At 37.9% G+C, this 19,346-nt stretch overlaps 1 protein-coding gene across 1 annotated transcript; it reads left to right on the top strand.

Annotated features, from left to right (window-relative positions):
- The first annotated feature begins 15,207 nt into the window (after positions 1 to 15,207).
- Positions 15,208 to 17,136, top strand: LOC126674147 (transcription factor bHLH75-like). The gene is made up of 6 exons (XM_056104908.1): positions 15,208 to 15,418; positions 15,504 to 15,617; positions 15,710 to 15,782; positions 15,962 to 16,030; positions 16,136 to 16,213; positions 16,855 to 17,136. Exons 2-6 carry the CDS (start codon positions 15,565 to 15,567, stop codon positions 16,948 to 16,950), a joined length of 369 nt encoding a protein of 122 aa, XP_055960883.1. The 5' UTR covers positions 15,208 to 15,418; positions 15,504 to 15,564; the 3' UTR covers positions 16,951 to 17,136.
- The last annotated feature ends 2,210 nt before the right edge of the window (positions 17,137 to 19,346 follow it).

The raw sequence follows: 19,346 nt of genomic DNA, 5'->3' as shown, positions 1-19,346 counted from the left end.
AGAAATCTAACTGATAAACCGAATGAATCGCTCTGTACACCGTCTCATCTTTAGTTACCAAGTTTGGCGTGTCTCGCCGTATTGCATCATATTCATAACACGGTTTATAACCACTACCGTGTTGGGCGAGGTCATTCGCTTCCATGTTGTCTTTTCTCTCAGTGTATTCTAAACATGTATCTGAAAAACCGCCGATAAGATGCTTAGCTTTATTGCAGTATCAGATTAAAAGTTCCGACTCGCACTTGTATTCTCCAGCAACTTGTTTTATTACCAACAATGAATCTCCCCAGACTTGGATCGATTTTGCCCCCAGTTCCACTAAGATTTCCAAACCCAAAATGAGAGCTTCATACTCGGCTTGGTTGTTGGTGCACTTGAAAGTCAAAGAGCAAGACATAGTGAATCGTGCCCCCGAGGGTGAGATAATGACGATTCCTGCTCCGGCTCCCTTTTCTGTTTTGGATCCGTCGAACCATAATTTCCAAGGGTGCATTTCTATACAGCCGATTCCTTCCTTTATGTTGATCCCTGGGTGATCTGCGAGGAAATCGGCTAGGACTTGTCCTTTTACAGCTTTCTGAGGCACGTATACAAGTGTGAATTCTGACATTGCTACCGCCCATTTTCCCATCCGATTTCTGAGATACGGTCGGGATAGAATGTATTTTATTACATCGGTCTGTGCTAGGACGTAAACTACAACTGGCAACATGTAATATCTTAACTTGCAACAAGTGAAATACAAACATAGACAAAGTTTTTCAATGTCCGAGTATCGTGTTTCGGTATCGGTCAACGCTCTACTAAGATAGTAAACCGATCTTTCAACACCTTGGTCTTCTTGTGCGAGCATACACCCCAAAGATTGAGGAGCCGCCGATATATATAGCAACAAAGGCTGATTTGGCTTTGGCGGCATCATAATCGGCGGTTTCACCAAGTATGTTTTCAGCTCGTCAAACACTTGTTGTTGCTCAGGGGTCCATTCAAATTGATCCTTATCATTTCCTTTCAACAAACTGCTCCAACTGCGTAATCGGCCGGCTGTATTTGAAATAAATCGCCTCAAGAAATTTATCTGACCGATCAATCTCTGCAATTGTTTCTTGGTCTTTGGTGGTTCGGCATTGATTATCGCTTTTGTTTTATTCTTATCTACCTCCACCCCCCGCTGGTGAACCAAAAAACCCAAGAAATTTCCTGCCGATACCCCAAAAGCGCATTTTAATGGGTTCATCTTCAAACCATTGGTCCGGATACGTTCAAAGCCCCTTTTCAAATCGGCAAGGTGAGCTGCATTGCTTGGCGATTTTACGACCACATCGTCGATATATACTTCTAAACATTCTAAACCTTCAAACATTTTATTCATGGTCCGTTGATAAGTTGCACCAGCGTTCTTCAAACCGAAAGGCATCACGATCCATTCATATGCACCAATCGGCCCAAAGCAGCGAAATGCGGTTTTAGAAATATCGGCTGTGTGGATCGGTACTTGATTGTACCCAGAATGGGCGTCCAAGAAACTGAGGATGGTGTGTCCGGCTGCTCCATCGATTAGCATATCGGCTATGGGCATGGGATACTCATCTTTGGGCGTTGCTAGATTCATGTTTCGAAAATCGACGCACACTCGTAACTTGCCATTTTTCTTCATGACGGGCACTATGTTGGACAACCATTCAGTATATTTTGCTTCCCGTATGAAATTAGCATCTTTAAGCCGATTAATTTCTTCCCTGATCAACTCCACGACCTCTTTTGACATTCGTCTGGGAGGTTGCCGGAATGGGCGAAAACCATCCTTTAGGGGTAACTTGTGCTCTGCGATGGACTTATCAAGCCCTGGCATTTCTGAATATGACCAAGCGAAACAATCCTTGTACTCTCAAAGAAGCGTGATCAACTCGTCTTTGAATGAGGGGTCGACGTTTGCGCTTATGAATATCGGCTTAGGGAATGCATCGGTCCCTAAATTAACCTCCAAAAGAGCATCTTGGACTTGAGCTGGATCGTCTCCCAATTTCCCTGTAGCTATCTTGAGGTCTTCTATTCTCAAGGTACCGGTAGGGTCTTGCTCTTGATCCTCGTATATACACTCTGCCGATAATATTCCGTGGCTTAGTGCCAGGTCTCGGACTTTCTTTCGCAACTCTGTGTGTCGTCTATTCATCAGAATGTTGCACTATGGTGGATCGGCCGTTGCCCCCGAGGGTAACGTCTACTGGCCGATCTGCGTTGACGAGAATTCTGGGGCCGCCCTTATCTTGATGGCTTAGAGATTGTATGTTTCTCACCTGATCGTCATACATCATTGCTTCCAAGACATTGCTATCTTCGCCGAAAGGACTTGGATCGCCCTGTACTATCTCGGCTTCTCCAGCTTCTCGCCACAATATAAGCATCTGATGCATTGTAGACGGGATACACATGTTGGAATGGATCCAGTCGCGGCCGAGTAGCACGTTATAATTGCTCTTAGCGTTAATAACAAAGAAACCTTCTTCAGTTTCGACTCGGCCAACTCTGATTTTTAGGGTGATGTACCCCTCAGCTGGGGTTTCGCCTCCAGCAAAATCGGTCATATAAACATCAGTCGATTCCAGTTGATGACGTTCTATCCCTAGCTTCTTGAGCATTCTGGATGGCAAGATGTTTACTCCTGCACCGTTGTCGATTAAAACTCTTCCAGTGGCAACGCTATTTACCTCGGCCTTCATATACAAAGGCCTGATGTGCTTTGTCATTCTTGCCGGTGGTCTATTTAGAGAAACCACTGCCGAGGCATCGGCACTATTTTCATCCGGAATTATGACGTCGCCATCCAAAATTGACTTCTGTCCAGGCTTACTTCTGAAAGAATCGGGCAGAGTAACTACTTGGATTTCTCTTTGGCCATCGCTTTTTGGGATCCATGCTTTGAGCTGCCCGCCCTTGTGTGTGATGACTATCTCCTTTTTCGTGGGCATCCACGCCTTCAAATGGCCGTTTGCGTGGCTCAAAACAACATCTTTGTAAGATCGCCTGTCACTGCCTGGCGATTTTTCATCCTTGGCCGCCGTATGAGAAGCTAGTTCGTTGTCCCGATTGTTTTTCTTTTCTACCCAAACCTTCCTAAGTTTTTTCCTCGGTATCTCGGAAGACTCGACTTCAACTAGTTTAGGCCCATCCCGATTTGCCTCTGGGACTCCTCTCGCTATCTTCAGTCTGTCGTGAATCGGTCTCTTAGTTCCCGAAAAAGACGCAGTGGCGGATAATCGGCTTTTAACCGAAACTCGGCAGTCTGATGTCGATATGGGTTCTGCCGCGATCATTCGTGACTCTTGTCGCATCCTTTGCATCCGCCTCTTTTGTGTCTTAGTCATGCAAGGGGCCTCTTCCGTTGGCCTAAATATCCTTTTAAAAACCGATCTCCCCTTTTGTTCAGATGGCATGTGTCGCTGCCATTCCTTTGTGGGAGACCTCGGTCTAAAGGTTTTGGGACTCATCCTTGCCGATTTCTGTACGTACGCAGTCATGGTGCGACTCTGGCAGTGCTGACAATGTTTGCAAATCGGCTCGGACATAATCGGCTTGGCCGATCGCTGTTTGTTCACCACTATTCTTTGGCGAGGTCGCTTAGCACTCCATTTTTCCAGTACTTTCCCAATACCCAACACTTGGTCCAAATTGGGCCGAATTACGTTAATCGACACGTACTTCGCATCGGCCTCCTTTTTGGCGGGGAACAATAATTGCCCTTCAGTTATCGCCTTTTGGATCACGTTTCTGAATACGACGCAGTTATTGGTGCTGTGTCTCCACGAATTGTGAAATTTGCAATAATCTTTCCCCACCAACTCTTCTCCTGATGGCACTACATGTCCTTCGGCAGAGCGATCTGCCCATCCTTTAGCAAGGCGTCGAATATATCATCGGCCCTTGTCAAATCGAATGAATATTCTTTTTGAATGACCGCCATCTTATTTTTCTTCACGTAGCCTGGCTTTCTTAACGCAGCACATTCTGTTGGCTTTTTCCAAGGAACTCGGCCATGCATACTTCATCATCAGAAGAATCGTCCTCTGGATCGGTAACGACGGCAACATCCAACTGGTCTCGGTAATAGGTACCTTTATAGGAACCTCTCCTTTGCTCCTTCTCTCGGAGTAAACGTTCGTAACTTGCGACCCTACTGGTGAGTTCGAACAAGTCTCGAAAATGGTGGCCCTCGAAATGTTCCCTCATGGCGAAGTTCATTCCTTTTACCACCATCGGCACGCAATCTCCTTCGGATATGTGTGTCATACACCTCGTTCTCAAATTCTGGAATCGTCCGATATACTTCTCGACAGTCTCATTGGGCAGCTGCGAGATTCGTGCGAGATCGGCTAAGGTGACATCGGGTGGTGCTCTGTAGAATTCCTCGTGAAATTTTATCTCCAGGTCTTTCCATGTATCGATCGAGTTTGGCGACAAATGGGAATACCATGTGAATGCCACCTTTGTGAGGGAACTGGCAAACAACCTTAATTTCCAAAAATCGTGAGCCCCCGCCTCGCCACATTGAGCAGAAAACCTGGCGATGTGCTCCACCGTCGACTGACTCTTTTCTTCCCCTGAAAACAAGCTAAACTCGGGGACTTTGTACCCCCTGGGAAACGGGTACAGCTTGTCAATCCAATCCGGGTATGGCTTCATATATGAAGGCCTAGGCATCGGCCTAACGTCAACCCCTAACTTCTCCAGCTCGTCGAGCAACTGCCCCCGGTTGTACAAACTATTTTCTCCCATGGGAACATTGCTACCTCTGTATGGGTTTTCTTGCGGCACCTGTTGGCTCGGGTTTTGCTGTCCCGGCAACTGGTCGTTGCCTTGGTATCTCCCTTCTCCCAAAACCGATGGATCGCCGCCATGATATCGCCCTGTCCCTGATGAGGGTAGGTCGCCCTTAACACCCGTGTCTCCTTCTGGGCGCGTTAACAAACGCACCGATCCATAAGCAAAACCAGCTTTGCTCGGTGATTGCCCTGTATCGGCCGAAGTACCAAGTCCGCCATTTCTTTGTGGCGTTGGGGTATAATCGGCCCTACGATAATTCTGATCGGCTACTTGCTGACCCGAAAAGATCTTTCCCAGATTGTCCATTGAGCTCGTCAAATTGCTCAAATTTTTAACGATCGATTGCTGAACGATCGCCTGATCGGCCAACATCCCTTTGAAGGCATTGGACATCTGTTGCATCGCTCCGTCAAACATCTGCCGATTTTCCTGAGCTATTTCGTCTCTCATGATGGAAAAATCGGCTCTAGATAATGATGGGCGAGTAGGTGGCATTTCGCGGGAGAACTCGTCAAACTCTTTCTCTATATCATCACTATCTACGGCTTTGTTACCAACATTAATCAGCTCGGGTGTGGTGTTCTGCGCACCCTTGGCCTGCGGTTGTTTGTCTCCTTTAGCCATGATAGCGATGATGTCAGGATCAAAATGTTCGGTTACTTCGACTCTCCTCTGAAATTTCACTCGGCTTTGAGACTGAGTCTGCCTGTAATCGTCTGAAATAACTCCGGTTTGTGTGCTGACCATAAACTGTCCCCAGTGGAGTCGCCAAAAGATGTTCGCGAGATTTTCACCTTGCTCGAACCTTTGAATTTATTAATGGGTAACTTTAGGTACTGATGCTTTAACCGGGGTGATTCGAGATGAGGTAAACAGGATTTGAATGACGTAACCCTCGTTCAAGTGACGTAACCTGAATTCAAGTTGCGTTGTCCAAATTATGAATGACGTTGCCGCCGTTCGATTAAACTAACAGTATTAATCTGGGAATCCTGAGATCCAAGCGAGATTAATGTCAATTCTACTCCTAAACTAAGATTCAATCCGGAGATTGGGATAAAAAGCCTGAGTTTTGGTTTTTTTTGATTAATGATGTGTTGATAAAAACAATAATACAATAATTCTAGCTATTTATAGGGAATAAATCCTAATAAAGAGTCCTAATTCTAATGAAAATTCATCTCCTAATTAACAAAAGAAATTAAATAAAAAGGCTAAAAATAAATATAACTCTTATTGGGCTGAAATCCCATATGAGCCCATTCAGCTTTTTCACCAGGTCTTGGGCTTCGTCACTTTCTATCCAGATTTCTGGGCCGGTGCAAACAATAATTATTAATTAGATTTCGTGCAAATGCACGGGCTTTCGACTAGTTATGTAAATATTATAAGTCATTGACAAATAACTAATTGTTTATCATAATATGTTTATGAAATAAATTTTGTTTTGAAATATAAATTAGAGATGGTCGGCTAATTTTGTCTAAAAAAAAACTAAAAAGCTTATGAACAAATTTCTCCTAGTAAATAGCTATAGAAATATTCTCAGATGAATTTGCTATGGAATTGTTTTTTTTATTAATGTAACCTCTATTCTAAATCAACGTGTTGATGTAAAAAACTTTAATACCTGAGGTAAATTATAATAAGTAGTTTAGATGGATTAGAATGTTTATATAAAATAAAAATTTATAAAAATAAAATAAAATAAAGTAGTTTAAAAAAGTTGGGAACTAATGAGAATAATTTATTTAATGAGAATTAATGGGAAAATTCTATTTGGTGAGATTGAATGGGAGGGTTCCGTTGGTTAAAATGAATCCATTTGAATGTGAAAAATAAAAAAGTATGTTTTTTTTAAGTGAACTAAACCAACCGAACTTTATCGTCTTAATTTATTAGAAACATATCGATTTGGACATTTGCGCTCTCAAACCGAATCGAATAACTAATTTCACACCCTCAATTTTAAGTATTAAACAATCTCACATCAATTTTATTAAAAGAATTAGTTTGTCTTCTTGTTGATATTTGGGTGTTTATAGAGGTAAAGATGTCAACTAACCTATATTGGGGTTTTGAATGAGAAAATTGGAATATGCAAATTAGGAACAATGTTCTAAATGAAGAAGGTTTTTAGTCAAAAGTGTATAAATATCATTTAAGGTTAAGCTATAGTTCTGCTAGTCATTAAAATAGGGAGAGTCGAGAAGGGAAATGGAGCACTATCAGTTCGCATTACCCATATCTCAACTAAACCTAATTTAGTTAATCTCTTAACTCCTTTTTTTATTATTATAATGATGATAGATTTTAAACTTAAGTGATAAATCATCAAGGCTACGAGATGCTTTTGCAATCAGATGATAATCTAAAATTTAAGAACACTGATCATAGCAAATAAAAAAAAAATCTAACCATTCACTCCGATATTCAAGTCAGTTTGATAAAGAGAGAAGAGAAATAGATCAATCACTACTGGTGAGTACGAAAAACAATATCTTAAAGTTTAACCGTAAAACGATTTATATAGAAGCTCAACCGAGCGATGAATGTTTTTTCTCTATTTTTTTCTGATCGCCATATTGATTTTTTGAGCTGTCCATTCTATTATCTTTTAGGGGATGTGCGTCAGGCGCGGGTAGCGTAGAGGACACCTCCCGTGTGTCAAATTTTTGTTTAGTGATCCTTTTTTGGAGTACGAGGTAACTAGCACCCGACCTTATAAATATCTTAGTTAAATAAGTAGAGGCTCTAGATTATGCCTTGAATGTGAGGTGTAGGTTGTTAGATTTTTAGGTTCATAACACAGCGGAATTTGAATTTTTTAATAAAAATTCAAAACAAGATCCATGTAATAGATAGATAGATAGATAGATAGATAGACATAGTTGTATAATTAAAACTAATCAAATGTCGAACACAATAGCAATAAGAGAAGTGGTTCACTTTGATGATACATTATCTTGAATAAAAAACGCAAAAGAACGTGCCCCCTACGAATATCCACACAAACAATTTCTCCTCAAAATAAATGCTTGTGTGTTAGCACCTTTTACTTCTCAAAGCAATTCAAACTAAGTGATCAATATTTTATGCGTGTTTTGTGTTTGATTTCGAAAATACATAATTAAAACCTTAAATTTTAGTGTGTATTTATAGGCAAATAATACATCTAAGGTTTACTCAAAAAAGTGTGTTGCAATCAATTCAAACACTTGATTTTTTAAAACTCTTTTGAGTTTAAGTATATAAAAACTCTGGCTAATATTCATTTATGGCCCCTGATTTTTGGGCCTGTGATCACTAAATCCCTTTATCTTTAAAAATGATCACTAAACTCCCTAATCATTGTGGCGGCGCTCACTAACCCCCGAGACTAAAAATCGGCGATTTTGAGTAAAACTAATGATGTGGCAGCAATTTTTTTATGTCAGAACCAACAAAAATCTGCTCTTATATTAGATGTCAGTTGACAGCTCATCACAAATTCAAAATACTCCAAAATTTAATTAATAATAAAAAAAACAACCCAATTAAATCCAATCCAACCACTCCACCCTTGGCCACTGTAATACCCCAATTATTTTAAGATAAATAAGTCGTGCCACGTGTCGTAATTTCCGATAAGTTAAGTTAAGAAGAATTTAATTTAATTTTATCGGGAATTTAGAATAATGTTTAGAAAGCGGATTAGCGGGATTTAAAGATATAACTTCAAAAATTAATATAAAATAGAATATAAATCCCGAGATAGTAATTATTTCGCCAAAGTCCGTGAAATAATTTATAGTATATGTGGTAAAAATCTCGAGTCGATCGGACGCCTTTTAAAATTTGGACGCGGATAGGTTTTGGACTAATTTGTAACTTTTGAAAAGTTTCAAGGACTAAGTTGCAAATTAGCCAGGATATATATGATATCAAAACCTTCATAAGGAAGGTTACAGAAATCATATCATCAACTTCATCTTTTCATTTTCTATCGACGAAACCACCGTTCCGTCGCTCGATCGCCGTTTCTCGTCCGTTTCTGACGTTTCTTAACTCGAATTGATCGTATTCCAGTGGTGTATCACGGTAAGCTTGACGTTTTATCGTTTGGACGGATATATTTTGAGTTATATCAATTCAAAGTTTTAGACCACGAAACGATTTTATCGTTTTATCGATTATAGGATCGTTTTTGGATGTTTAGATGTTAGAATACGCGTTTTGGTTGAGTTTGGAGCGTTTTTACGTATATAGCATGTCGGAAACCCCGGAAATCGATTCCGGAGGATCGTGTACGATAGTACACGATCGTGTACTTGTGGTACACGAACGTGTACCATCCATGGTACACGAACGTGTACCAAGGTACACGAACGTGTACCAATATATGGTACACGATCGTGTACCAAGGTACACGAACGTGTACCATCAAGGTACACGAACGTGTACCTCCCTGCACGATCGTGCAACCCCCCTCGACCCTCGCATCCCCGATTTTTCGTACTCCTATTGAGTTAGTTTAACACTCGTCGCCGCACGCGCATGACGAGAATTGAATGAAAAGTAATGTTCGATCCGTGAGCGAGTACGTGTGTGTTTATATCTCGAGTCTAGAATGTCTATCGAGTTAGACTCTCACTCGAGTTATGTTTGTCTGTTTCTTAGGTCCGGCAAGGCAACCAGCTACCGGACAAGGAGCTTGACGGAGGTCGCGTAATAAAGTTTTTGGGGAAAAAGCAAGCAGTGAGTTTATATGTGTTTACTTTTGATGTATTGAAAATGCATTGCTTTTAAACGTAAAATGATTTATATGAATTGCATAACACGATTTGTTATCAAAAATGCTTTGTATGAAATACATGCATCATTATCTTGAAACCAGTATAGATCCGATGAAACATGCTTTCCTATTGGGCGGCAATAGGAACTACGTGATCACTAGTTAAGTTCAAGCTGTATACTCCTTCGGTTTTGTTTGAAAATGTTTTGTTTGTTTGAATATGAAATTCATATCGATCGATCGTTGGACTTTAAGATGGGCAGTCACCTTGGTTGAACTATCCCGGGACTGTACCAAATGGTATTGGTTGATCTGGTTGAACTATCCCGCAACCTACCAACAGGATTAAGATATATCGTTTTGTTCGAAAGAAAGAATTTGGTTTTGATAATTCGATGAATCAAGGATTAGGGTTTCAATCGGAAGTTATATTTGGATGCATATGAATGAATGATTTATTGCATTGTTTTGTTTTATAGAATACTCAACTGTAAACTTATGAACTCACTCAGTTTCGACTGACCCCGTTGTTATAACCATTTTTCAGGTATATAGTCTTTTGACGTGACAGGCTTCTATTCTTGCTTCAGAAGTCTGCTTAGAAGTATGTATAGAAGAAGTAGGTATCAGTAGTGCTGCAGTAGACCAGTCCTAGATATGTATATAGTTTTGTCAAACGGTCTAATGTATATTTATACTCTGATGTTTGTAAACTTGAATGGTGTTACTGCGCTTTAAACCGTTTGTTTTTGATGTGCGAAACAGGGCAATGCTTGATGTGGCATCGCATTGTAAGACCCTAGTTTCTATTGATGGTTTTCAGAAAATGTACATAGATGTTTAATATTTTTCGTTAAAAAGCTTTTCTGAAAACGCTTGCTTGTTTATATCGCAAAAAGTTTGTAGTGGTTTTAGGCTTGCTACGGGTTTCGGAGCTACCACTCCCATTCCCTAGCGCCGGTCGCGGCTCGAGTTTCGAGGATGGAAATCGGGTCGTGACAACGTTGGTATCAGAGCAATGGTTTAGTTTCCTAGGCCATTGCCTTATGTTTTGTTTGTTATGTGATCCTAGGATTGACAATGCCTTTAGGTTAAGATAGGAACTACTGCAGCTATAGGATTCGAATTATGTCATTGAATTGTCTTCGTTTGTTTTCGCGCTTTCAACTCTTATCTATAGGATGTGAGTTTGTTGTACGTGTGATCGATAGTATACGGATGCCTTTGTTTGCATATATGATTAGTTTTGCGCTTAGAAGTAAGAGTATGTTCATCGTATGATTTCTGATCGGGGCGTTGTTTGCTTTGGTCAGGATGGCTGGCCAGAGACAAACTAGATCGCGTAGCGCTATGGCACGAGCAATAGCTGGAGAGGCTCAAGATGAGTCTTCTGTCCAGGGTGGACAGCAGGAACCGGCTGGAGCAGCTGGAGGAGGCAGAGGACAAGCTGCCAATGTGCAAGAACCAGTGCAGGCACCAGGAATGCCTCAACCAGTGAATTTTGGAGGATTTAATATGGAACAGTTTTTAACTGGAATTGCGACTATGGCAACAACTCACGTGGAAAACCAGACTATGCAACGGGAGCAATTGCTGCAACAACAGCAACATCTAATCGGGAATGTGGATAGAGATATTACTTTGGCTTACATGCGTCTTAAGCCAACTGCATTCAACGGTACTGGAGATGCGTTGGATTTTCTGGACGAAGTGGAGCGTAACGCTAGACGTCTCCAAGCTAATGAAAGGCATTCTATTATGATGATAGAAATGTCGTTGAAAGGACCAGCAAAGGATTGGTTTCAACGTGTTATTCAACCGACTATGGATCAGATGACATGGGCTGAGTTTGTTAATCGCTTTAGAGAGTCCTATTTACCGTACTCAGTGACTGAGCTGCATCGTGATCGATTACTGAATTTGGAAAAGGGAGATAGGTCGGTGCAAGAGTATGTTACGGATTTTACAAGATTGAGCCGTTTTGCACCAGACCTGAATGTGGATCCGGTTAGAGTAAATACGAGGTTTGTAAAGGGATTAGGACCCGAGTTCGTGAGCTTGATGTCGAGTGTGACCAGAGATTTGGTTCAGCTTATTGATAGTGCTCAACAAATTGAGTCTACCCTGATTAGATACGGGAGACTTCCAGATCCCTCTGATCGAGTGCCGACTAGAAATGAGAATGTGCATGTGGTGCAGAGTGCTCCAGTACAGTCTCATGATGGAAACTTCCCTAGACCTCAGCGTAATCGAGAACGTAAAAGAGCTAGATATGATTCACAAGCTAATACGTTTGGAGAAGGATATAGTGCAAGGACAACAAGTGATGCAGGAGTTGAACCTCCTATTTGTCAGACCTGTAACAAGAGGCATTACGGAGTGTGCCATCTTGTCTCAGGAGCGTGCTTTAATTGTGGTCAGTATGGTCACTTTGCTAGACATTGTCCGAGGCAGATACCTCAAGGCTCAATGACCACTGTGGTGCAACCTTCCTACAACCAACAGAGGACTGCGTATCAGGCAGCATCTGGATATGGTCAGACAGGAAGTACTTTTACTGGTCAGAGAGGCCGTGGTTATGGAAATCGTGGAGGAAGGAATGGTGGAGGTCGTGGTGCTGGTCAGACTTCACAGGCTGGTGGGGGTCAGGCCAGAGTTTTTGCTTTGAATCCGCCAGAGGCGCAAGAGTTTGACGATAATGTTCAAGGTATCTTTTATAACTCTTATGGACGTGTTAATTTCTTTTGATAGGTACGTGAGCTAAAGTTTTAAATTCGAGGACGAATTTATTGTAAGGTGGGGTGAATGTAATACCCCAATTATTTTAAGATAAATAAGTCGTGCCACGTGTCGTAATTTCCGATAAGTTAAGTTAAGAAGAATTTAATTTAATTTTATCGGGAATTTAGAATAATGTTTAGAAAGCGGATTAGCGGGATTTAAAGATATAACTTCAAAAATTAATATAAAATAGAATATAAATCCCGAGATAGTAATTATTTCGCCAAAGTCCGTGAAATAATTTATAGTATATGTGGTAAAAATCTCGAGTCGATCGGACGCCTTTTAAAATTTGGACGCGGATAGGTTTTGGACTAATTTGTAACTTTTGAAAAGTTTCAAGGACTAAGTTGCAAATTAGCCAGGATATATATGATATCAAAACCTTCATAAGGAAGGTTACAGAAATCATATCATCAACTTCATCTTTTCATTTTCTATCGACGAAACCACCGTTCCGTCGCTCGATCGCCGTTTCTCGTCCGTTTCTGACGTTTCTTAACTCGAATTGATCGTATTCCAGTGGTGTATCACGGTAAGCTTGACGTTTTATCGTTTGGACGGATATATTTTGAGTTATATCAATTCAAAGTTTTAGACCACGAAACGATTTTATCGTTTTATCGATTATAGGATCGTTTTTGGATGTTTAGATGTTAGAATACGCGTTTTGGTTGAGTTTGGAGCGTTTTTACGTATATAGCATGTCGGAAACCCCGGAAATCGATTCCGGAGGATCGTGTACGATAGTACACGATCGTGTACTTGTGGTACACGAACGTGTACCATCCATGGTACACGAACGTGTACCAAGGTACACGAACGTGTACCAATATATGGTACACGATCGTGTACCAAGGTACACGAACGTGTACCATCAAGGTACACGAACGTGTACCTCCCTGCACGATCGTGCAACCCCCCTCGACCCTCGCATCCCCGATTTTTCGTACTCCTATTGAGTTAGTTTAACACTCGTCGCCGCACGCGCATGACGAGAATTGAATGAAAAGTAATGTTCGATCCGTGAGCGAGTACGTGTGTGTTTATATCTCGAGTCTAGAATGTCTATCGAGTTAGACTCTCACTCGAGTTATGTTTGTCTGTTTCTTAGGTCCGGCAAGGCAACCAGCTACCGGACAAGGAGCTTGACGGAGGTCGCGTAATAAAGTTTTTGGGGAAAAAGCAAGCAGTGAGTTTATATGTGTTTACTTTTGATGTATTGAAAATGCATTGCTTTTAAACGTAAAATGATTTATATGAATTGCATAACACGATTTGTTATCAAAAATGCTTTGTATGAAATACATGCATCATTATCTTGAAACCAGTATAGATCCGATGAAACATGCTTTCCTATTGGGCGGCAATAGGAACTACGTGATCACTAGTTAAGTTCAAGCTGTATACTCCTTCGGTTTTGTTTGAAAATGTTTTGTTTGTTTGAATATGAAATTCATATCGATCGATCGTTGGACTTTAAGATGGGCAGTCACCTTGGTTGAACTATCCCGGGACTGTACCAAATGGTATTGGTTGATCTGGTTGAACTATCCCGCAACCTACCAACAGGATTAAGATATATCGTTTTGTTCGAAAGAAAGAATTTGGTTTTGATAATTCGATGAATCAAGGATTAGGGTTTCAATCGGAAGTTATATTTGGATGCATATGAATGAATGATTTATTGCATTGTTTTGTTTTATAGAATACTCAACTGTAAACTTATGAACTCACTCAGTTTCGACTGACCCCGTTGTTATAACCATTTTTCAGGTATATAGTCTTTTGACGTGACAGGCTTCTATTCTTGCTTCAGAAGTCTGCTTAGAAGTATGTATAGAAGAAGTAGGTATCAGTAGTGCTGCAGTAGACCAGTCCTAGATATGTATATAGTTTTGTCAAACGGTCTAATGTATATTTATACTCTGATGTTTGTAAACTTGAATGGTGTTACTGCGCTTTAAACCGTTTGTTTTTGATGTGCGAAACAGGGCAATGCTTGATGTGGCATCGCATTGTAAGACCCTAGTTTCTATTGATGGTTTTCAGAAAATGTACATAGATGTTTAATATTTTTCGTTAAAAAGCTTTTCTGAAAACGCTTGCTTGTTTATATCGCAAAAAGTTTGTAGTGGTTTTAGGCTTGCTACGGGTTTCGGAGCTACCACTCCCATTCCCTAGCGCCGGTCGCGGCTCGAGTTTCGAGGATGGAAATCGGGTCGTGACAGCCACCACTGCCATCGCTTTACGGCCACCACCCGTCGCCTCGACGGCCAAATTTTTTTGCGATCATAGAAATAATGTTCAAACATGCCTTAGAAATAATGTTATTTTTCACAATAATGTTCAAACATGGATTACTAATTTTTGTTTACATTTAGACTAATAAATTCTATTATATATTTTTTATAATATCATAAATTAATATATAAAGTCTAGTATTGACAATGTAACATAAATAAAAAAAACAATTACACATTTTTTATAACTATATTTTAAAGCAATGTTAATTATTAAAATTGTCAAAATAACACATTAGTGTATTGATTAGTAAAACAATATTTTTTTCTTATAATGTTGTAAGTTTAAAATTTAATAATTAGTTTAAAATAAAGTTCTATAATTTAAAAACTACTATATCATCTTTTTTATTTATTATTGAATTAATAATTGAATAATAAAATCATTTAGATATCAGAATTAAAATATGAATGGATTTAGGCAAGAAATTCCCTACCGAATAGTAAACTGACAAAGACTAATCAACTATGCATATTATTCCCTACCGAATATTATTTCAAAGATGGGTCATTAAGTATGGCGATTTAACTACAGAGCCTGAAGTCTTCATTCTCAGAGATGAACTCATCATCAAATTTTATCATTAGCTCATCAAATGATGACGTCATCAATCATCATCATCAACAGCAAAAGCAGCAGATTCCTATGAACTTTGCTGATGTTAATAATCTACAAAGCTTCTTCAACGTAGCTCCTTCTGCAATAATTTCTGGTACTAGCAGTGAAAATATTAAGGTTAGATAGATATATATATATATAATTTGTTTAATTTGTTTTTTTGTGCATGAGATGGAATTATTAGTTATGATTATTGTTGCAGAACTATGGAGGGAGAAAAAGAAAAAGAAAAAATGATATGGAGAAACCTAGTGAAGTAATTCATGTTAGAGCAAAGAGAGGCCAAGCTACAGATAGTCACAGTTTGGCTGAAAGAGTAATAATATCTTATATATCTCAAACTATATAATAAATTAATTACTGTATGTATATAAATAAATATATATGGTTCTGTGTTAATTGTTGTAGCCTGTACGTAAGAAGAGAGAAAATCAATGAGAAGCTTAGGTTCTTACAGGACCTTGTTCCGGGATGCTATAAGGTACGTATATGTATTAATTGACGTGTCACGTGATTAATGGATGATTTATAATTCAATATGGTGAACTCGCGATCGGTTTATATAAATATTTCTCGTATATTTTATATGCTTAATTATGCCTTTTTATGCTCTTTTGTCGCTTAGGAGAATGAATGATAGTGTATCTTTGATTTTTGTAGACAATGGGAATGGCTGTAATGTTGGATGTGATAATCAATTATGTTCAGTCTCTTCAGAATCAAATTGAAGTGAGAATATATTAATTTTTCATTTCATAAATATTAGTATTTATTTGTTAAGATACTCGACTTGTTTTATTTTATTTTTCATCTCTTCTTTCTGCACTTTTCTAGTTTCTGTCTATGAAGCTTTCAGCAGCTAGTATGAACCATGACTTCAACATAGAGAGGGACAATATTGAAACAATGCAGGTATTTAAGTGCTTAATTCAATGTTTTTATTTCCTAATTTTGATATAGTAAAATTAATTACAGTAAACTATCCTTTGAAAATGTTGATTGAATGGCGAAATGAATTTATATGGCCGAAAGTATGATGGAATTGACAAATATATCCCAAATTAAAAATTGTGTCAATTTAGTCCATCAATTTTGTGATTTGTGACAATTGCATTCGAGTAGCGAATAGAAATGATAAAGGATCTAGCCAATAGAAATAAAGTATATCTTAGTCTTTTAATTTATTTTCATAACATATTAGTGTAACAAGAGCAAATTAATAAGAATTTAACAAATAATCTATCCAATTTTATCAAAATATTTATATTATTATCAATAAAATTATGAATTTTTCTCCACAATTTTTTTATTTTATCATAAAAATAAATTAAGATTTAAATTATATTTTTTTTATCAGTTAAAGCCTTTATCTTTTTATTTGTTGGTTTAGATATAATTGATTCAAACAATAGAATTACTGGACCAAATTTATGCAATTTATTGCTTAGGATATATTTATTAATTTTATTATAGTTGTGAATTATTAATTCGTTTGATCTAATTATAAATCTTTCTTTTTAAATTGTATTAAAAATCAATCATAAATGCTTTAGGGAACAAATGCATATGAAGTCCAAGAGATGGAGAGGATGAATAGAGAAGGGTATGAAGGACCTTTTACTTATTTCCACACAACTTTGCCTTTTTAATCTTGATTACTAAAATCCTTAAATATAATTTTATTCACGTCCTAATTTTAAATTACTTAATTATAACTTATAAGCATACATGCATATAAACAACAATTATATACCTTATCTACTGCACTACTTGAAAGAGTTCAATAAACATAAACTATGTTTATTGATGTAATCTTGTACTCCTACTTGTTTTATTATAATTTATGGCACTTTCCTATTAACTTGAGTAATTGATAATGTCGTTATCATATATGTTAGGGATTCTTCTGAATATGTCTCTCCATTAACATACATATCGGATTATATTTACTTCATCGAATACGTGCAAAATAGAATAGATATTTCCTATGAAATGGTTATTTTTTACTTTGATTGATAGAGTTATTTTTTATAATTTTCTAAAATAAAAACTCCTTTTAAAAACTAAAAAAAAGATTATTCTGTTTCTTATAAAATAATTATTGTATTTCATATTATTTTATTACATAAACCAAATATAATTTATAAAATATTGGGGGAAAGAGCGAGGATGAGCGTTCGCCCTGTTCAAATTAAAATTGACCAAAAATGTTCAAAATTGAACCGGTCGAACATCAATTTAACCAAAATCGAACCAACAAAAAAATATATAATTTTTTAATTCAAACTGATCTGAATATATAAAACATTTAGTTGGTTCAATTAAAACTAAAAAATATATAAGGAAAAATTAAAAATATTAAATATTTATTTATTCAATCGGTTCAGTTAATTTAAATAATTAAAATTTCAAATCGAACCAATAACTAAAAAACCAAAAAAGTTAATTTAAAATCGAATAGACTGAAAATTGTTTGATTCGGCTAGTTAATTTTGTTCGATTATAGACTCCTTTTTTTCCCGGAAGAATTGAAAAGCACTCCCCCGCTTTCATTTTTTGCTCGCCCCCTAGGTAGGAAAGACATTTGGAAGATGGCATTTTTATTTGGTGATTAGCAATTTCAAACCCTAATATATGTGAATGATAATTGCTAGGTAAACTATCTCTTCGTACGTCAAATATCTTACGGACATCATTTTGATAGGTCTAAATTCATCTAGAGGCTCTTGTACTATATCATTTTTGTTTAAAAAATTTTTGTACTATTTTTTTATTCTTCAAGTCTCTCTACTTATATAATTTTTTATTTTTAGGTTCTTTTTTGGTTTTTTTCAGTCCCTTTATTTACAATTTTTTTGTTCCTCCAATCCTTCAAAAGAACCTAAAAGTCGGAATTTTGCCAAGTACAGGGACCTAAATAACAAAAAAATAGTATAAGGGCTTTTTGAATAATGAAATACAAAATATAATCTCTTCATCCACAATGATTAATAGGTCACACCATGAACACAAAAATATAATTAAAATTTAAGTGATGGTGTATGACAGTATATGATGATGATGGATCTATATATAATAGATACATTGCACATAGTGAATGAGGACATATTATATATAAAAAGATTTTTTACATCTATAGTTTTACCATAAAATAACTCAAGGAGATAGTATAATAAAAAAATAAAGATTTTTTTTTAAAAAAAATAAAATATTAACCAAAACTTTAACTAAAACAAATATAACATATATTTTATTGTAAAAATAAATATATTATATTATGATAAAGTTATAATATGTATTTTAAATATATAATATTTATTTTTTATTAACGGGTTCGACCCTTAACCGCCGGTTTCAACCCGGAACCGCCGGTTCACGGTTCAACAAATCTGGAACCGGTCCAGAACCGCCATTTGTACGGTTCCGGGCCGGTTTTACTCCGATTCCGGTTTTGACCGGTTCCGGGCCGGGTTTGACCGGGCCGGTTTACGGGCTGATCCGGCCCATGGCCACCTCTACATTTCAGTGCAATTTTTATTTATAGAGAGACAGACGGAATAAATAATAAAAATTAGATGAGGACGAAATAAATAATACGTAAAATAAAAAGAGACTGGAACAAACTTTTGTCATAAATAAAATCAAAAATTGAAACAAGTGAAATGTCACAATGGCAAAACCCCAGTACTTTAACCCCAAGGCGTAGATGAGTTGGTAAGGCGCTCTTCTAGCTTAAGTGAGGTCGCGGGTTCGAACCGTACTCATGTATGCAGCCGTTTAAAACTTAGGGCCAGAGCTTTGCCTCCCGTAAGGGACCTACCCGGCTCGAGTGGGGATTAGTCTGAATGTGGAAGGCTTAAAGGTGCCGTTTCATAGTTGGAACCCGTTCAGGACACCTCATGATCAGATCAAAAAAAAAAAACCCCAGTACTTTGATTGTAGTATGGGACTTGCCTGTTGGTCTCCAACAAAGAGCATTTGCATTTACTGTGGCAAATCGTGGAGTACTAGAATTCATGTATTTTCATCTTCAATTCTTGTATTC

This window comes from Mercurialis annua, linkage group LG3 (genome assembly GCF_937616625.2).
Source record: "Mercurialis annua linkage group LG3, ddMerAnnu1.2, whole genome shotgun sequence".
Taxonomy (NCBI): Eukaryota; Viridiplantae; Streptophyta; class Magnoliopsida; order Malpighiales; family Euphorbiaceae; genus Mercurialis; species Mercurialis annua.
This window is presented reverse-complemented; position numbering and strand designations above follow the sequence as displayed.